The sequence below is a fragment of the Myiozetetes cayanensis genome, unplaced genomic scaffold (assembly GCF_022539395.1).
Source record: "Myiozetetes cayanensis isolate MyiCay16 unplaced genomic scaffold, myiCay2020 scf2-11, whole genome shotgun sequence".
NCBI lineage: Eukaryota > Metazoa > Chordata > Aves > Passeriformes > Tyrannidae > Myiozetetes > Myiozetetes cayanensis.
Window position 1 is genome coordinate 40,713,951 of NW_026087411.1, and position 19,410 is coordinate 40,733,360.

The 19,410-nt window shown below is 38.1% G+C and overlaps 1 protein-coding gene across 5 annotated transcripts in view; it reads right to left on the reverse strand.

Moving 5' to 3' along the window:
- The window catches only part of DISC1 (DISC1 scaffold protein), a 188,727-nt gene that overhangs the window by 26,777 nt on the left and 142,540 nt on the right, over positions 1-19,410 (reverse strand). For 4 of the 5 annotated variants that reach the window (XR_007628977.1, XM_050315928.1, XM_050315929.1 and 1 more), the window contains exon 10: positions 17,899-17,959. The exons of the other annotated variant lie outside the window; for it this stretch is intronic. Coding sequence is in view for 3 of the 4 variants with exons in the window: in XM_050315928.1 (XP_050171885.1) it covers positions 17,899-17,959 (61 nt within the window). In the remaining variant the exon portion in view is untranslated. The remainder of the gene's footprint in view (positions 1-17,898; positions 17,960-19,410) is intronic. 5 annotated transcript variants of the gene reach the window in all.

Here is a 19,410-nt window from a genome sequence, read left to right on the forward strand (position 1 = left end):
GCATGGATAGCTGTGACAGGTCTTATCTCAAGGATACTGTGCAGAAAAAATCTACAAGATCAGGCCTAAGTTGACTTGAAGAATGGCTGAGACATCCACAGCAACAAAAAGTACATAGCAGAAACAATTCTGCATTAAGTCAAGTTGATGATGATTAAAGAACTGTCAGAGAAACAGAGCTGTTTATGGACAGGAGGAAATTAATATGGAACAAAGAGATTTATCCTTGAGTTCTCTTCATAAAGTGGCAATCGACATTGTAATTGCCCATGCTTTTACCAAGTCCCAGGCAGTTTTCTAGGAAGAGCCATAAGAGACCTGAGGGTAAAAGGAAACTAGAGGATATCTTCAATCTGCTTATGATGTTGGGTGAAATTCATGTCTAGAGACATACCCAGCAAGGATTCTCTCTTTGTTGAAGTCCAAAGAACATTGCCCCTCTGTCTTTTCACAAGATTCTGGGAGATATCAGTGGGGGCTCTCTCTATGGCTCTCAGCACAACATTATTCTAAAGCTATTTATAGTGCAAATTGGAACTACAAGAACATGACTTTTCTATTCAGGGCTCTGTATATATACAAAAGGCACATTCAGTTCCTGAACATTATAGTCTAAATGAAAACATGCCCATATAAAAATAGTAAAAAGATTTTATATTAAACCCATAAAAAAAAAAAAAAAAGGCCAAACCAAAACAGAATAAAGTCTCCCAAAACATCCTCAAAAGCAAATTGGAATCGACATCATTACTAGTAAACCTCATCACCTACAGTTTTCAGGAATGTCCCTTAGTGAGTGAATTGTTAAAAGTGGTTTGTAACACCCCGAGGTCAACACTGTGTCTTGATAAGATGATGTTGCTTATTTTAAGGGAAATCCCTGTAAGAACCCACACATTGAAAGCCAAGAGAGTGAGACTGAAGCTAAAAGGTTATATAGTAAGACATCTATTTAGAAACTGCATAATCAAAAACTAACTCAAGAGGTGAGATTACCCATCACTAAGAAGAGATACTCTAGACAACCTTCTTCTAACAGGTGAGCCACAATAAGGTGTGGATTCAGGAAGCCACATACTTATCTTTTCCCAATACATGGCACATATATTAACTCTACATTCACTGACCCTAAAGGCAGTTTTCTCCAACGAACAAACAAACAAAAGATGCAAATGAAATGCAACAAAAATAGGCAAAAGAACAGGGATTTTCATTATGACAATTAAAATGATTGGAAAGTTTTGAGGTTTGGAGAAAATCACAATATGAATCAAAAGACTTTGTTCTATATCCCCATTCTTTATTGAATTATTGCACAAACTAAAGAAAGTTTCTCTATATTTTAGTCACTTGCTTCTATTTATATTTTTCACCAGAGGGAAGGAATGAGCTCTTCTTACTAAACATTAGTTATGTCTTTGTTGCCTTTCTTAAGGCAATAGCCACACAGTGAACAAGGAAGGCAAGCAAAAGAAAGTATCCGGTAATAATATGTAGAGGAAAGAAGGCAACCATATTGCTTTACTGTTAGCAGAAACCCACTGTTTTATTTGGTTTATCATATTAATTCACAGTCATGGATTAATAACCCTTCTTACACTTAACAAGTATTTACTACTTCAGGAATATGCTTTGCTTCTCTCCTTCTTTAAAAAAAGGTTTCCAGCCTGATCAGTTCTCGCTCCTTCACCATGGCTGTTATATTTTAAGATGCCTGCAACCAATCTGTGGAACAAAGCAAGGACATCTGCATGTGCAGATGAGTGAGTCACATGAGGCTCTGAGGGGAAGGAGGCACATAACCTGGTTTTCCCCACCTGACTGGTGTGCAATGGTGTGCACTGATAAGGGCAAAGGTACAGCTAGGGCCCACCAGATCACAGCTCTCAGCTGATAAACTTAAAAAAGAGAAGAAAGAAGGTGTAGGAAAAAGGACAAAGAAAACCTGGACTCTGCACAAACAGCAAAACATTTTTTTCTCTCAGCTGGCACACCAGAAAGTCACCTTTTCTAAACATCGGAAATCAACACTTTTTTTTTTCTTCTTGTGAGTCTCCCTAATCCTATAAACACCTTCAATATAACCTCAATTTCACAATTCAATTCCTTGCATTGTAGCTTTCCTCTCCATTTTCCTTGGGAGCCGAAAAGCTCATGAATTGACTTCATATCATTCCAATCACATGTTTGTCCCCCAGTGAGGGAGACATTCTTCCTACTCCCTTATTTCAAAGCTCACTGATAACACTTGTTTGCTGCTCAGCACTATTGTCGCACTTCTCCAGAAGAAGACAAGACTTGCTCCCAGAAGGATATTCCACATATTCCCCTGTCAGATGACAACCCACTCTTATCATCTACCTTGAAGACTAGCTAAAACTCCCGGGCAAAGTCTGAAGCTTGAAGTACTTTTCTCTGGCATAAGCAATTTGCTCCTCTGACCTTGCCTTCATCTTTATAAAACATACAATATCCAGAAAACAACAAGTAGCTGACCCTCTTAAAATGTGATATTTTGCCTACTAGAGAGTATTCTGAACCAGAATCACTAAAAATCAAGAAAGCAATCCTCACAATCCCCATCTAGCTTCTAGGTTTCCACATCTTCAACACCTGAAAAATTTGCTTTGGGCTGACTTTTCTAATATCTATATTTTTAGGTACAGACAAGTTCTCTGCATGACAGTCCCATTCAAAAGACATCCAGTGCACCCAGACAGGACATGATAGTGCAGCACAGAGGTGTGGACACAACTTTCATGCAGCTGGAAGAATGGGTGATAGCAGTGACTCTGCTTTCTACAGCATCCCACAAGTAGAGGCAAATGTGCAGGAAGGGGCAGATTTGAGGAAAAAGATGAGCTGAGCCCCAAAACCAGCCCTCAATGTAGTAGTTATGCCATTCACATCTCCTCAGGGATATAGCAGCACAGGGTACATCTGGAGGTGCAGCAGAGAGAGTACCTGGAGCCAGGTATCCTGTGTCTTTGTTTAGTGATCCAACCTCTACAGTGTTGCTACAGAACCCCCACCACAGTCTTTTAAGTTATGTTGGGATTAGGAACTCCCACCCATTGGCTTTGTGAGCAGGAAGAGCAACAGTTCAGTTACGTCCTTGCTCACATCTGCCAAATTTCAGACAAGTCATAGTAGAGAACTCCAAACACATTCAGACACCTGGTCATCTGAGATATTTATCACTATGGTCACTCAGCCCAGTATAAAAAACACCTAAAAAATGGAACTGAAGTGCAACAACATGTATGTTGGAAAGAAAAATGCCGTGCTGAAACACAGTCACTCAAACACTGCACAGTCTCCTTCAGACTAATGCTGCCTGCTACACAGACCTTGCTTGTATCACATCTCTCCTTGCCCATATCTGGACTTTCACTCTAGGAAAGGTGTATTTCTACAGGTCCTGGCCTCAGGGACAAACCTTACAGGTCTTTACACTCCTTTCAGTTGAAAGCTTAACCCTTTTCTTCACTGCCTTTATTTTCTCCCCCTTTCTGTGCTGTTGCCCAGCAGGTAACATTGCCATTTTATTCCTTGTGGAAGCTCCAGGTAGTGTCTTTAATGACATTTTATGCATATCCATAATGAGGCTACACCACCAATTCTATAAATTGTATAATTAAGAAAAAAAGGGTAAACACATTCTATTTTGATGGATTCTAGGATTCCTAAGGAATTTTCTCAGACCTTGCAAAAGCTATTAACCCTTCCAACTCAGCACATTATATGATTTTGTGAATCTGAACGGCCTTCATATATTTTAAAAAATTCATTCCCCTCAAGACATTCAGAATTTTTCACAGAAAGATGCTAATAATAACAAATAAGAAATATATTAATGTAAAAATACATGGCTCCTCACAGTGATCCCAGTAAACAGGAAAACATAAATATCTGACAGTATTTTCTGCCAAATGTTTTTTTTTTAAAATTAAGCTTATCAGCTACACTCATTATCCACATTTTTTCCACTCAGTAAAACATTACCTACTGCATCCACCATACTGAAAGATTAGCATCCGAACTGAAATCTAAAAGCAGTCTGCTAAGAATTATGACATCTTTCTCTTGCCCCTAATAAACCTCTTATACAGCATCTTAAGGACAGAACTACCACCTTGTATTTTACATGAAATGTACATATTTTATGTCTGCTTTTTCTTTCCTGAAAGGTCTGTTCAATACAAAGAGGAAGAACAATTTTTCTAGCGAAAACCAACAATGGCCATTTGATTAGTGTTATTGAAAAAACAAGATACCACACAATACCGACCAATATTTTTGTTGTTTTCTCTTCAGTCCTCAAGCCATTTATTTTACCTGGAACAGAACTTTAATCATGGCCTGTCATCTTTCTAACAATATTCAATGTCATTGTGTTATACTTAAATTATCTCCACTGGAAACACAAAATGATAGACTACTGCAACTGATGGTTTTCACTTTGATTCTTAACACAGGGTGGATGTAAGAATGGGATCAACATGTCAAACACAGGAAATTCATTAATTTACAAGGGAAGAAGGTAGGCATCTTGTAGTGAGAATTTACTATTCAATTTTGTCCCTGTATTTACTCTACAGTTTATTTTTACTATACTACTTAATCTATAATATAAAAATTTACTACCTGCTTTCAGGGCTATTTATTTCTCTTTAAAAAAAGGAATGGTCCTCTGCCCCTAACTGCAGTGAAACATTTATGACAAATAATCTATTCTAAGAGTAAAAAACTTAACTTTGATAGATGAGGAGAAAGCTACCTGGGAATTCCTCTTATTAAGCAGTCCACATAAAGTCAGCTTCTCAACCCTAGTCTGTCCCCCACCTCGTTCATAATCTGATAAAGTACCTTCAACTTTGGTACTAACTTTGATAACTCAGTCTGCATCCTGCTTGCCTTTGGCTCCTGCAGTAACAGAAAAGCTCCACATAGTCACTAATTTTGGTTGGATAGAAATAGCTCTGAAATGAGATTTTTTTTTCTGCACTATTTAATACTTGATCCCAAATCAAATATAAAGGAGAGGCATGAATTAGGCCACAGTTCTAGAAAACATGCATCTCAGGATCTACATATGCATCCTAAGCTCTGTTCAGCTGAGGTGCTACACTTTCTTAATACTTTTTCTCAATACTTTCTGAAGCTTGAACTCCACAAAGGATTCAACTTCTGTGAATTCCTCTGAAACTGAAGTAATTCAGTAGCTTTCAAAGTCACAACCAGTTCCAATCCAAGAAAATAATTTGTTTCCAAAAGAATGCCACAGGAAGAAAGCACAGCATTTGCACTGAGGCCACATTCTCAGCTGCCACAAATGCACACTACTGCAATAGCAGCAAAGGCTATTTATACCAAGAGAAGAACACGATATTGCAAAGCAATTAGAATAATGAGCCTGATCTCTTATTGCTTATTACAGTCTCTGGCCACAAGTGTTAGGAAGCACATCGAAGGAATTTACAATTCCCCTATCATTTCTATTCACCTCTGTTTTCTGATAAAAAATTTAACAATTTCTAATATATTTTTCTCTCTCTGCGATGATGAGAGATTTAGACTTTCAGTGTCAAGTGAATTTGCGAATGTGAATCTCTCTTTGTACTACTGACTGAACAGAAATTAAGCATACATAACTATTAAAAACAACAGGGCAAAAAATTGCCCTTTTAGAAGAGATACAGTTGGGACAGATATATTGTCATCATGTGAGAATGTACTTTGAAATTCAACTTTTGTAACCAGGAAGACACACCTGGAAAAATTACAATGTTGGTCAAATACTGATGTCAATACTGTGCTTACAGAGTTCCTCTGAAACATCCAAGGGCATCTCTGCTGTAGTCATGCAGGTCCTCTCCAAATCCTGTTGTGGATCAAAAAGAGCAAGGAAGGAAGGGCAAGGTCTACAGATCTTGCCTGGTTGGACCTGTTAGCTATAATGAATCCTGCATGGCTGCAGACAGCATATTTAAAATTGCTGGGCCCTGTGTGTCTACCCAGACTGGCACAGTACACTCCCAGCAGTGAGTACATTAAGTAATGAAAGTTTACAAATGCTAGGAGGAAAGACTGTCCCAGTAGCATGCAAGATAGGGCCATCCTTCATCTTCATACTCATGCTATGTAGATGGCAATACTTTATTTATTTTCTGCTTCTTTAATGATCATGATGTTTCTATCTAATTGGTCAGCCAGGGCTTTGTGTAAAGTATCATTCAAAGACAGGACAGAAGAATTTAGCAGCACTGCTGGACAGCAGGCAGGTGATTGTCAGGCATCCATCCTCATCTCCCTTGACTGCTCCATGCCCATTACTACTGTTGATGGCAATCCTGCTCAAGAGAGATGACAAAGCCTCTGAGAAATGCACAAATTGAGTTTGAATCTTGTCTTCGGGGACACATTCAAAACCGGTAGCAGTAGAAAAATACACATCCACTTCTGAACAATTTCCTTGCCAAGTTCAGAAGGGAGCAGCTCTTTCTCACTACATGTATTCACCTACAAGCAGCCACCAAGAGGACTTGGTAAGAGAGCAGAAGCTTAATACCATGGATCAGAAACGACAAATGGTTTTGCGTATGTCTCCCTCCCCTCACACATCTTCACAGCTAAGACTGTTGAGGTTTGCATGAAATCAGCTTACAGAGAAGCCAACAGCAGGGCAGAGCTGGGCAAGGCACAGGTGATGCTGAAGGGTAAAGAGAAATACTTTGAAAAGTTTACAGTCATTTTTCTCAGTAAGACTGGGAAAAGTCCCATGAAATTACTGGAAACAGTCTGCTGCGTAAGTGGATATGTTTTCATCAGTTTCTCAGTCCCTAGTTTTTAGACTGCCTCTCACCTGACACTATGCTCTTACACTGCTGAACACCTGCCTACTCATGGGAAGCAGTTAATTAATTCCTTGTTTTGCTCTGCTTGCATGCACAGCTTTTACTTTCCCTACTAAACTGTCCTATCTCAACCCACGAGTTTTTTCACTTTTACCCTTTCGATTTTCTCCCCGATCCCACTGGTGGGGAAGTGAGTGAGTGGCTGTGTGGGGCTTGGTGGCTGCCTGGGGTCAGATCACAAGGCTGTGACATGAATGAATTTCAGCCATGTTGGACTCTAGCTTTACAGGCATGACTGACCAGCACCAGAACAATGCAGTGTAAGAAAAAGGCATACAAAAAACCCCCAAAATCCTAACAAAACACACAACTACTAACCAGCTACAGAGGCTGTGAGCTTTCATCACATTTCCTTTTTAAGCAAGGGCAATACTTAATGTTTTTAGAAGGCTCAGCCTTCTCCTGTGATGATTTTTGCTATGCTAAGAATAAAATGAATGGAAGACAAAGAGCCTGGAGGGAAGGAGGCGGGGGTGGCCAAGCTTTTCCCTGAATAAGCAGCAAAATCCTCTGTCACCTCTTCTTTGACAATGCTGCACACTAACTACTGAAGTTAATTCAGTAACTTGGAAAAAGCCCTGGATGAAATCTGAATTAATATGGACAGAGAGTTAGTAAAAGCTGTTCAACCATGTGCTTTGCTTTTTCTAAAGCTCTGAGGCACTGGAAAGTGGCCTCTAATCTGACCTTTTTTTTTCTTCTTTCTTCCCCTCTAAAATGATCTAGTTTCAGTGTTGAGAATAGCTAAAAAGAACAGAGCTTTCTGTTACTTTTCATAAAACTGTACACTCATGTGCCACAGTTCCCTTACCTCCCAATTAAAAATCAGTATTTGTGACCCAGCACCTCCAAACAGGCAAAAAGCCAAAAAAAGGGAAAGAAAAAAAAATACTATAGCAATTTCTAAGTTTGTTATTCTTATGCCCTTCTTCACTTCTTACTATCCCATATATAAGCCAAACAGTCATTAAAAAATGTACAGTGCACAAAATATACCACATACACATTGGTGCAGTACAAGGACTTACAGTGTAAAAGTAAATTTTGCATTGTCCCCTCCTCCATTATGTTTCCCACACTACCGTTGGACCAAAAAGCCTTCCTATCTCATCCTCCCTTTCTGCAAAAATCTCCCTCTACATTTTAAACCAGCGGATGTTTCCCCAAGAATTTAAACAAATTTCTCCTTCCTTTGTATCAAGAATTCATTTTATCACCGCAAATTCTGAACATTTTTGCCACTGCCACAAAAGACATGGAGTGCTTGATCAATGGTGTTATATTGTAGAGGCCACAGAGAAAAGTAGCAGGACTTTTTTTTCTTTTGGTTGGTTTTTGTTTCATTTTGGTGGGTTTTTTTAGTATATTTTCTCACTTGGTGGAAGAAGCAGATTGCATTCTTTGCCCTCCTCCATTTTTACTGCTTGTGCAATGTACATTTCATGGGTATAAATATTAGTTCTGCCAGTGCTGAAAACACAAGTTACAGGCTGGGAATCAAGAGTTCTATCCTGGCATAAGACATGAATTTATCAAAGGATCTCCACTAGCACATGGCACCAGATAACACTGAAGATAAAATGCACATTACGCTGTAGAAACATGATTACAAACTCTAATCTCCTGCACTTCTAAAGATGATTTTCTTTTCCACCTCCTGTGGGCATTAGATACACTTTCCACAACCAGAAACAAAAGGAATAGTTCTCCTCTAGACTCAATCTAGGCTAATCCATTTCTATAAAGCAATACCATCAAATTTCTTCTGACATTATTTACATTTACTAAAAGCTTCTAAGATACTACTCTGTCAGGACACTGCAAACATTTCCAAGTAAGTGACTGTAAAGACAATAAGAATACTTAATGAGAATTTGCACTGTGGCTTGAAAAGTAACCTGATGTTTTCTAAAGGTGAGAACACGTTTTCTGCCAATCAAACATTTTATTGTATTTCTACTATCCAACTTCCCCCATCTCCATGATATACAAAGGAGATATGCAAAAAGAGGTGTTCTATAGAGTAAAGTTGGAAAAAAAACAAAGGTAAGAATAAAACACACAAACCAGAAATGAGACAAGTCCAGTGAAGGGAGACAGAGGAGACACAATAAAGGAAAGAGCAGGAAGAGAATCAGAAAGCTCCTTTTCTCATATTGCTAACTTCAAGACAAAGTAATTAATGAACAGTAAATGAGAAGGTACACAAACATTTAAAGCAGAGGGGAAAAACAGAGCAAGAAAGAATACTTAAGTTTTTCTTCTTTGTTAACTGAATTCATCACTCTGAAAATGAAGTTTTCAGAACTATTAAAAAAAAGGGGATGTATCTCTCAAATAAGTCTGGGTCAATACAGCAACCAAAAAAATCACCTGTAATTTAATAACTAGCACACTTAGCAGTTTGCTTTTCATTATTCACAGCTCCTTTTATTCATGAATATTTTGGACAAGTTAACTTCCCTTACTACAATACCAACAGATCAGTGGAATCTTGACAAAATTTCCCCTCCCCTACAGAAATCTCTTTAAAATGCTACTTTTATTCATAAGTTCCTATGTTCTTGTTACCAGTTACATGGCTGAAGTGATAATCCTTCAATTCATAGTACCATAACCTTTCCAAAGCAAGGTAGAGTTGCTGTTTTCAGGCTGGAAAAGAATATCAGGAAAACGTGAGCCTCTAAGAAAAAAATAATCCTATTTTCTTAACATCATCCCTCACGTAGACTGAAAAATAAAGTAACTGAAACAATGCAAATGTCCCCACAACAAGGAGAACTGATTCTCCAAAGTAAAGTTTCTGATCATTCCCATAAGAGTTTGGTGACACTGCACTGTTTTTTCAACATTACTGAAACCCAACAAGTTATTTGGTGGTGCTGGCGTTTGAAAGCTTTTTGAGTACCCAATCAGTATGATAAAACTACTCATTATGTTCAAGAGAGACTATTTTACTCTAAAGAACAGCAAACCACGGCTTAAGAAGAATACCTTCAGATGTCAGAGAAGTGTACGAAGATTTCTTCCAAATTTACAAATCTGGCAAGTTATGTACCATATTCACTTTCAGCAGCACAAGCTTCTAACTATGTTCCCAATTTTCAGAACTTAAGTGAATCACACCAGGCCTAGTCCTGCAGTGCTTTCTTGCAAGGGTAGGCAACACAAATGATTTCACTGCCATCCAAGGGCATTTTTTCAGGGAGATAAGGACCATTCATAAATAACAGCTCAAAGTCATGAGCAACAAAACATTTTGGGAAACTACCCCTATATAATCAATTTTACATTATAAAAAATAAATATCCCATACAGACAGGAACAGTAGAGAAAGAGTTATGCATCTTCAAGGACACACAGTTTTTTCTATGTGCTCTAAGACAACTAAGACCATTAGCAGTGTGAAATATTGTCTTTTCAGTGTGCAGTGTCCCTATTCAGAGCATTCATACCCAGCTTAGAACACAAAACCATTTCTGAAACTTAGTATGTTATAAAGGAGACTTGAGACATGTGGTATGTAAGCTAAAAGAATGAATAATAAGAAAACAGCTTTTAAGACTGTTTATTTTCACGTAAACTGGAATGTGATATTGTGGCATTTAATCCTGACCTGTCCTCTTAGGGCACGGGACTCTCAGAACACCGGATGTCTTGTCTAAAGGGACAGATCTCAGTGAAGATGACATCTTCAAATGCACTAAAAACACTGCCTGCATGAGAAAACCTTGTTTCTGATAGAGAATGCATGCATGCCCTGGCAGTCTGAACAGCCAGGTTGCAGCCACATTTCTTCTGAACTAATCAAGTAACATTTGACTGAAACCCTTAAAAAAACAAACTTAGAGATGAGATCAGGTAGAATAGACAGGTAGAACAGGGCTCTATTTCTGCATCTTCAGTAAATGCACATTGTCCTAACCACACACAATCATCTTCACACCTCAGTGAACAAGGAACTGTGAAGATGAGCACAACTTGTATTAGAGTAAGATTCCATGTCCTTTTCCATACTGTGTATCCATGACTTAAAGAAAAGGCACCAAAAAAAAAAAAAAGAAGCCAACACAAAGAGTCAATTAAAGAAGAAAGGTTTTCACACATTTGCAAAGCTACCAGGTGCTTTATCATTCAAAAATGGGAAAGTACAGTCATTGCAGTATTGCATCTTACTACACTTATCTGTTTCCCCTTTCTTGCAGAATAGCACAGAAAATAGCTCAGTAAAATACCTTTGTGTAATTGTCACCAGTTATTTTGGAATGATATTATTCCCCCAAAATAATTTCATGATTCCTATCTGGGAATTAGGAAAAGGCACTTAAAAGCCCTGTTTTGTGATGAATGGAAGTCACAGCATAATCTTTTGAGGCCCAGAGAACAGTACAATCACATTAAATTCCCTCAGCTCAAGAAATGTCATCTTTACATCAGCTGGTATAAAAAAATTGTTTCCAGCCTGAGGCAGTTATGATAAGGGATTTGGAAATCATCACCATGTGGGCCATGAGATATAAAGGAATGCATCAACGCATATAAAGTGTCTGCTGCTCACAATTTCAGAGCTAATGTTCTCACAGCTGTGTATGACTTAAGACCAGCTGGGAAGAAGAAAGGGACTAAGTGAGTCACTAGTATTTTGTCTAACCTGCATTTAACACTCCACCAGCAGAACTGCTGGTAAGCAAAATAAGATCAGATCATTATCCAGCCAGGGATGGGGCTGTACGGTCCCTCGGAAGCACAACAGAAAACACACAGTCTTGGGGGGAGGCAGGCAAAGATGGCATTTCAGTCCTGTCTGTGCACTCCTAAGGTTTTACCAGCAGCTGGAACAGCCCTCAGTGAAACTGAGGTGGGTCATGGGTTACACAGAATTGCCACAGGCCATCTGGCACTCCCAAGCACACCTGTGCTGCTGATGTACAAGAGGTAAAAGCTTTCAGAAAGCCTTACTCAGCAGCCTTAGCAGTTCTCCTATGACAGGCATCAGGGTTTCTATAACATGACATACGGGGCACTAACAGCTCAAGATGAAATCTTACCCTTACAGAAGATAAGGGTCTGTAGATGGCCACAAAGGCGTTTTGTCATGAAAATGCTCAATATTTGCAAGCTTGTGCTTGTAGGCTTGGCTACCCCAGGCTGCTCTTCAACAGCACAGTGTCAGACTTCAAACAGAACTCTGAGTGGGTGCAGGAGGCTAACAAGCTCCAGCTGGATGCAGGGACCTCACCTCACTGCAGAAAATCATTGCAGTCTTGAGAAAGGTTTAAATCCCTAACTGTTTAATTAGGAAAGATGGCAGATCCTTCTGGGGTTTCTTCTGCCTCAGGGTGCAGTTCTCCATGACAGGTCTCGCTCTTGTGTCCTGAGTACCTGCAGAAGGATAGATGACAGTCCCAAGATCTTTGGTCTCTCCTGATGTTTTATTTGCTCTCTGTGTTTTCCCCCCCAAGATGTATTTTCAGTTATGAGACGCTCCTTCACTATATATCATATTTAACAATAATTGCTTAGGCCATGGGTCAGGTATAACGTTTCATGTTAGCATACAATGCCACTCAGGAGATACTTGGTATGCCAAATAAAACCAGTTCTTAGGGCAAATATCAAATAATTTACAGCATACCAAAAAAAAATATCTTTAAGTGACACTCTCTTCTAACAATTTCACCACGTTTATTCCATCTGCTTAAGAGGGCAACCTTTCACAGATTATCAGTTTCTAATAAATTTCACAGAGGCAGTGAATTCCAAATATTTTTCTATGGATATATAGCAGGTGGACACTTGAAAATAAAAGCATTGTTATTTCATAGTAAATCTCATGAAGCCCTGACCGGGAATCGAACCCGGGTCTCCGCGGTGATCTCACTGCCACCGTCCAAGCTCGCTTGGCCCCGGCAGATGAACCTTAGGATTAAAGGGTGGGCTCAGTTCCGCGCACACTGTGTCTCACCTAAAAAAATCCAATGCGCAGGCTGGAAGGTGTAAAGACCTTCTCTGGATCTTCGCTCGCGAAGACTGGCCATTATTTATTATTATCATGAAGCTCATTTGCACCATTAATTTAAACTTAGTTGTCTTCGGTATAGAGAAATCTAAAGGAAGACTTTTTTCTCTGTACTATTACAAAAAGAGCACAGCAGTCTCTCCAAAGACTGAGCTGAAACAACCAGTCATTTTAGTGCATGTTTCAGTAATGTAACAGAATTCCTGGTTTTGCACAGCACTTTATAAGATAACCGCATTTACTGTAGAACATTTACCAGCTTCTGCAAGGGTCTAAAAGATTTTTAAAAATTTTTATCTTGTTCTACACATTTGTTTCCATTTCTCCAGCTATCGCATACAGTTCTTACACAGATCAATCTTTTTCTATGCACACACATTCTCACAACCCCCTCTGCAATGGAAGGGAATCAAACTGAAGCTAGGACAGAGATTTAATGAGATACAGGACCGCATATAATATGTGACAGATGCACAATGGCTCATGTCACATGACCTACATCGAGATACATAAGAGCTAGCAAATAACTCAGAAGATGATGACTTTTCATGCAGAAATACATATCAAGGGTTTTTTCTTCATTTAAAAGACAGGTTATTTTATTTGTATCTTCAAAAATAAGTGAATACTTTCAAACCCCAAGTCTGGACTTGGATTCCAACATCTAAACAAGTAAAACTTAGTACTTTCTCTACATCTGCATTGATTTAAAAGGTGTTTATTGGTACCCCACACGTTTTTCAATATCTGACCACTTTTATCTACGTTTTGATTTAGGAGACAGCATTTAATCACAGAATCCGAACCTAAATCTCCTTTTACAGCTTTATAGCACTCTTTCCTAGGCACAATTCATGACTTGCAATCATTTACATGACTTAAGCTCACTTATGGTAGAATTTCATGGTTCTTGAAAGAGTTGGACAGTTGAAGCTCACTTTACTCATGGCAATGATATAAAGCACCAGCAGAACCTTCACTTGGTGTGGAAAGAAGCAAGGTGAAAAAAATAACGCTTTCTGTGACAGAACAAGGGTCCCACAAGAAGATGCTCCACTGAATTTTTATGAGCTAGATCAGACTACTACAGTAAACTTCTCCTATACGATCCCTCTTAAATGGCTCAAGTGATGGGCTGAAGCTATCGAAGCAAAACTTCTTGCCCTTCAGATATTCATACAGACAGATGTCTCTGCTGAACACGCTTTCATTACCCTAACTATGACTACTTTAGCACATCTCCAGTTTACTAACAAAAGGTAAGTGATTTGCAAGGTCTAACTTGGAAGTGATGGCCATGGTATTTACATTCTGAAAAGAGTAGCTAGTGATTTAATGTATAAATATGAGGAGTGGCTTGATATATATTGGTGACTGGGAAAGAGACAGCCAGCAGCATTAATTACAAAACATACTATTTGTTTATTCTTTTCATCAAGGATACTGTCCTCAACAACTGTCAATCCACTGCTCAGAATATAACCTATATTTTAAAAGGAAAAAACAATGTCAAGTAATCTGTGTACTTAGTGGGGGTTTTGCCTTCTTTGGGGCAAAACTATTAGATACTGAATATATTTCATGGGTTTTTTGTCAACGCATATTTTCCCTCTTTTTTTTTTTTCCTTTAGGTGCAAGGCTATCAGAAGAGTAGTCCTCCTAACCAAACATATGCTATTAAGCTACTTGACAACATGCACTTTGTAGGCTGCAGTCAAAAGTATTGCATTTGTTTTAAAAACCAACTAACAGAAAACAAACAAACAAACACACGAAAAAACAAACCCCCAACCAAAAACCCCACCTTCCCAAAACATACTCCAGTGAATAAGCTAGGTTCCCTCTCCCTTCACCAACTCACCAAAAAAAAAAAAAATAATTTACAAAATAAACAAAAGAGAAAAGAAGGGGGGGGATTAATTGATAAAATTGATTTTTTTAAACTTAAATCTTCATAAAAGCTGTTTTGGTCTGAGTTTTCTTCATTAATTTTCTTCTGTTGCAAAAGTGGTCCAAAATTACATTTCTAAGAGTTCTACTTTACTCCAAAGCTCTATTTTAAATTGAAGGGTTCTGAACCCAGGCTGTTTCTATTTGAAACATTACCTAGCAAAATGATATGTTTCATCTGGAGAAAAGCTCTAGAGGCTTATTTGAACTCATGCTACCCAGACTTGATTCTCTTTTGGTTTCAAGAGCATCCTCAAAGGTGCATCCATAAGCCAGATGCAAATTCTACTGCTGTCTGAAACATAAACTTAAAACTTATACCTTAAACTTTCCTTAGGGACTCTTTCTTTAGTTTATGATATATATGAAGGAGTAATCTGAGTATCTGTATAAAGGCCAGAAAAAGATAAAGACCCTCAAGTTACTTCTCTAAATGAGAGGTGGGGGGAAGACAAGGGGTGGGGAAGCCTCTTGGGCTCTTGCTTAGTTTTTGGGCTTTTTTTAATTCAAGCTATAAAGCAGGTGTAGTTAATTACTTAAAGACCCAGAAACCTTTAAAAAACAAATATCTAAATCACCTTATTAGCGTAAATATATTTATTTTTCAAGACATAGTATCTTAGAGACTTCTTCGTGATAAAAACATTACAGATTTTCTCTTTCCACCAATATTAAAATAAATTTGTAGCCCTTAATTATTTAAGATGAACTATTTTTAGACTAATACCATTTGCACATATTGAAAAACACGTTCAGAACTGAATCTTCACCATCTGGAACCTTGGCCAGCACTGTGCTGTGTTTTTTGGGGGAGTATTTTGTTGGGTTTATTTGCAAAGTTTTAGGGGGTTTCTGCTAGGGGCAGGAGAAGTGGTTTTTACTTTTTTTTGGGGGGGTAGTGGTTCATTAGTTGCTTGGTTTTCTTTTTTTTTTTTTTATTCTTAAATTTGGAAGGAGAATTTTAGAATCTTGGCAACAACCCAGCAGTCTGTTAGAGAAGCTGGCGGCAAGCTCTGAAGAGCATGTTCAGTGCAGCAGTATAGATACACTTGCATCCTCAGAATAGTCTGGAAAGAACATTTACCTCAACAGCAAAACTTTGAAGCCTGTAGGACAGCTGCAATAGAGAACCTGGACTAAAACAAGCCCAGGTCTACACGGTACAGAGGAAGTCAACCCTTCCATACAAAAGCAACAAAAGACATTACAATACTCGACAACTCTTAAATTTGCTAAGAATAGATCAAGTACTGTTTTAAACCACTGCTTGGAGGCATTAAAAAATGCCTCCAAAATATAAAGCAGTGCCAAAAAGAGGGTTTAGCTTTTAATCCTTGCCACAGAAGCAGGATGAATACCAGTAGTTCAGCATGCAAATTTCTCCCACAAGTAGAAGGAAGAGAAGAAAAAAGCATGGTGCAAGCTCATTATTAACATCTATCAAGACACATAAAAAGGTGCTGCAATTTAAGAAACTGATGCAGGAAAGTAAGATAGACAACTCAATAATATAGAGCTCTCTCTCTATATAAATATATATATATACACAACATAACTAAAGCTAAAAAAACACACAACTGCAAATTCTATCTGATAAGTCCTTAGAAGGAGAAAAAAAATATACAGAATGTCCAAGTATTTAACATTTAAATAGAAATTTACTTCTTTCTGCGAGCCTGATATGTCAATTAAATCCATACAGCCTAGAAGCATCAAAAGATTTCACAGAATTTACTGAATTGGAAGGGACCCACGATGTTCATCAAGTCTTCCCCTTAGGCCTGGACAGGACCATCCCCAAGAGTTATACCATGCACCTGAGAGTATTGTCCAAACTAAATAAAGAATATTGTTTTCCAAAAGACCATGCACTTAGAGTCCTTAAGACTTGTCTCAAACTTATGGATTGGAGTATATGGAGTATAAATCTTATTCAGGCAGCCCACAGACACACAGCTTGATCCTCCATCATTTTTTGTTCCATTCTGAATTACTTTCAAATTTAAGAGTTGAGCCAAATAAATACTTCTATATTCAAAAGTATGAGAGAGCAAAAAAAAAAAAATATATATATACAACCCTCTCTTTTAACAAAAAAACAGTGAGGGCAACAACTTATTAATTATACCCACTTAGCAGTGGAAATGGAAGTGGTGCTAATTTGGTGAGTTGCATTTTATTAAGTCTCAAACTCCAGTGACTACGTATGAAAGCCTTTTTCAATACAAATATAGTTGTTCACGACAAAGTTTACCAACAGAAGATTCCATTAGAACAGCACTGTAATATTTGCTAATTGTATTTCAAGGAAAAGCCTTAAATTGGAGGGGGTCATGTAGAGCCCCCTTCACACAGCAAGAGAAGGAAATATAAATGTTAGCATTTGTTCAAAAAAAAAAAACAACCAAAGCCATAAAAATATGTAAATTCTGCACTGGGATTCAGTTCTTAAAATATCCCTATTGTTGTCTTGGTTTCTATTTGCTTTCCACAATACTCCAAATTGGCATTTTTTCAAAGCTGTTAGACAGAGAGCCTTTACTTGTTAAAGATGGCCACAGTTCTGTTTAGGAACTTCTTGGCCCTGCTCAGAATTGGGTTTTGCATAGTAACAAAGGGGTGATTTTTCAACCTGCTGTCACATCCCTAAAACTTTGGTGTTTCTGGGTGCTTAAGAGGTCACACCTCTGGTTACAGGACCTGCAGGTCCAGCTGGAATGAGACACAATAACCCCACGCATGGTGCCCATTCTCTGGCTGTACCACCACTGTTCCAGGGCAGTCCTGTGCACTGGAGAACAGTGATTCTTTCTTTTACCTGCACCCACTGCCAGGCTGGCAGCAAAGCTGCTGAACATGATCATGAACAGAGGTCTTAACACTTGTGGAATTTCCTACTTTGAACTATTTTTGGTATTATTCTAATGCAAATTCCCTAACACTTTATGCACATCAATGCTGCATTAACAAGCATTTTTAAGATTTCAAAGTTCTCCATTAGATCATCCTTACCTATGTAGTTTATCTTCTAGAATCTCCATGTACTTCTCAGCATTTTCTTTTACACTGGTCACTACAAAATAAAGGTCAAAGTTAGGTAATGGTATAAAGTACAGTTTTGTGGGGGCTTTTTTTATTTTTAACCAACTCAACTCTTACCCATATATTTTACATATATCAGTTAGGAATAAGAACTCTTTTTAACATTCAAATTACAGTGTGGGTGTTTTCTCCCTTTTTTCTTGAAAGTCTATTGTATCTGTATTACAATAATATATCTAGGAATGAATGCATTAAACCTCTTGGTTGTGCCAGAAAAATGGTAAGACTAACAAAGGCATAGGTTGTAGAAGTTTCCTCTTGACAAAAAAAAAAAAAATCATCTCCACAAAAAAAGAAACAGCACCCACACAGCTAGGTCCTCCTCTTTACCTTCAGAAGAAGGTAGCAAGCCTAATAAATGCATAATAGCCCTTTAAAATGTTATGAATCTTTATATGTTATCAAACTTTTTCTGATAAAACCAAAAAGGTATAGAATGGAAAGAAATACCACTCAACATCATTATGAAATTTAGGTTGGATTTTTTTGTGGTCTGGTGTTTTGGGGGGGGTTGTGTATTTGTTTTTAATTTAATTTTTAATTTAATTTAATTTTTGTGTATTTGTTCAGACGTAGGTATTGTCTGAATGAGTCCCTACAACTTCTCACCCAGAATAAACTCCAATAGATCATAACACACAATAATAAAGCCATTCTTCTGGATGACCATTGGTACTTATTAATGGTACAAATGGGGAAAAGGTAAACATCCTCCAGGAAAATGGAGGCTTTGAGATAATAACCATTTTCACATTATAATAACTTTTTCCCCCTCCCTAACAGCTGCTTGCCAACTTCAAGTCTAGTAGGACTGTAAATCAGACGTTCTCTTTTAAAGTCTTAAATCATTGTACATCAATTAAATATATATTTTATACGAAAATGTATCCGACAGAGCATCACTGGTTTTATGGGCGAAACTTGTGACGTGGATCAGGTACCCTGTGAATTTACACCCTCATCTCCCCTATCTTCCCCACAATACAATGCCATTGAGTAAAGCTTACACGTATCAAGTGCTTCACATTTTTCTCACTTTTCCCTTTTGTGTTTGTTTATTGGGGCTTTTTTTGTTGAAAAAGTAGAATGTCACACACACTAAAGCTGAACCTGAAAACTCAGCAATTAATCAAATCATCTGTGCTAAAGTTTAGTTCACACACACACACACACACAGAGGAGTTCACTGAGGTCATACCATTAGCAGCAGGTATGAGGGTCAATGTAATATTGACTATCTGCCGAAGGTGGTGTTCACCTTGTCTTGCAGCAGTCACACATCACTGAAGCAGCTCCGCCTCCCAATAGCAAGTATTTTGCCAAGCTGATTTACTTTTTGGTTGTTTTGCTGTTGTGTTTATTTTATGAGTTTACTGGATTAGCAAACAAAATATCAAGAAATCCCCCCAAACCTGAAACAAA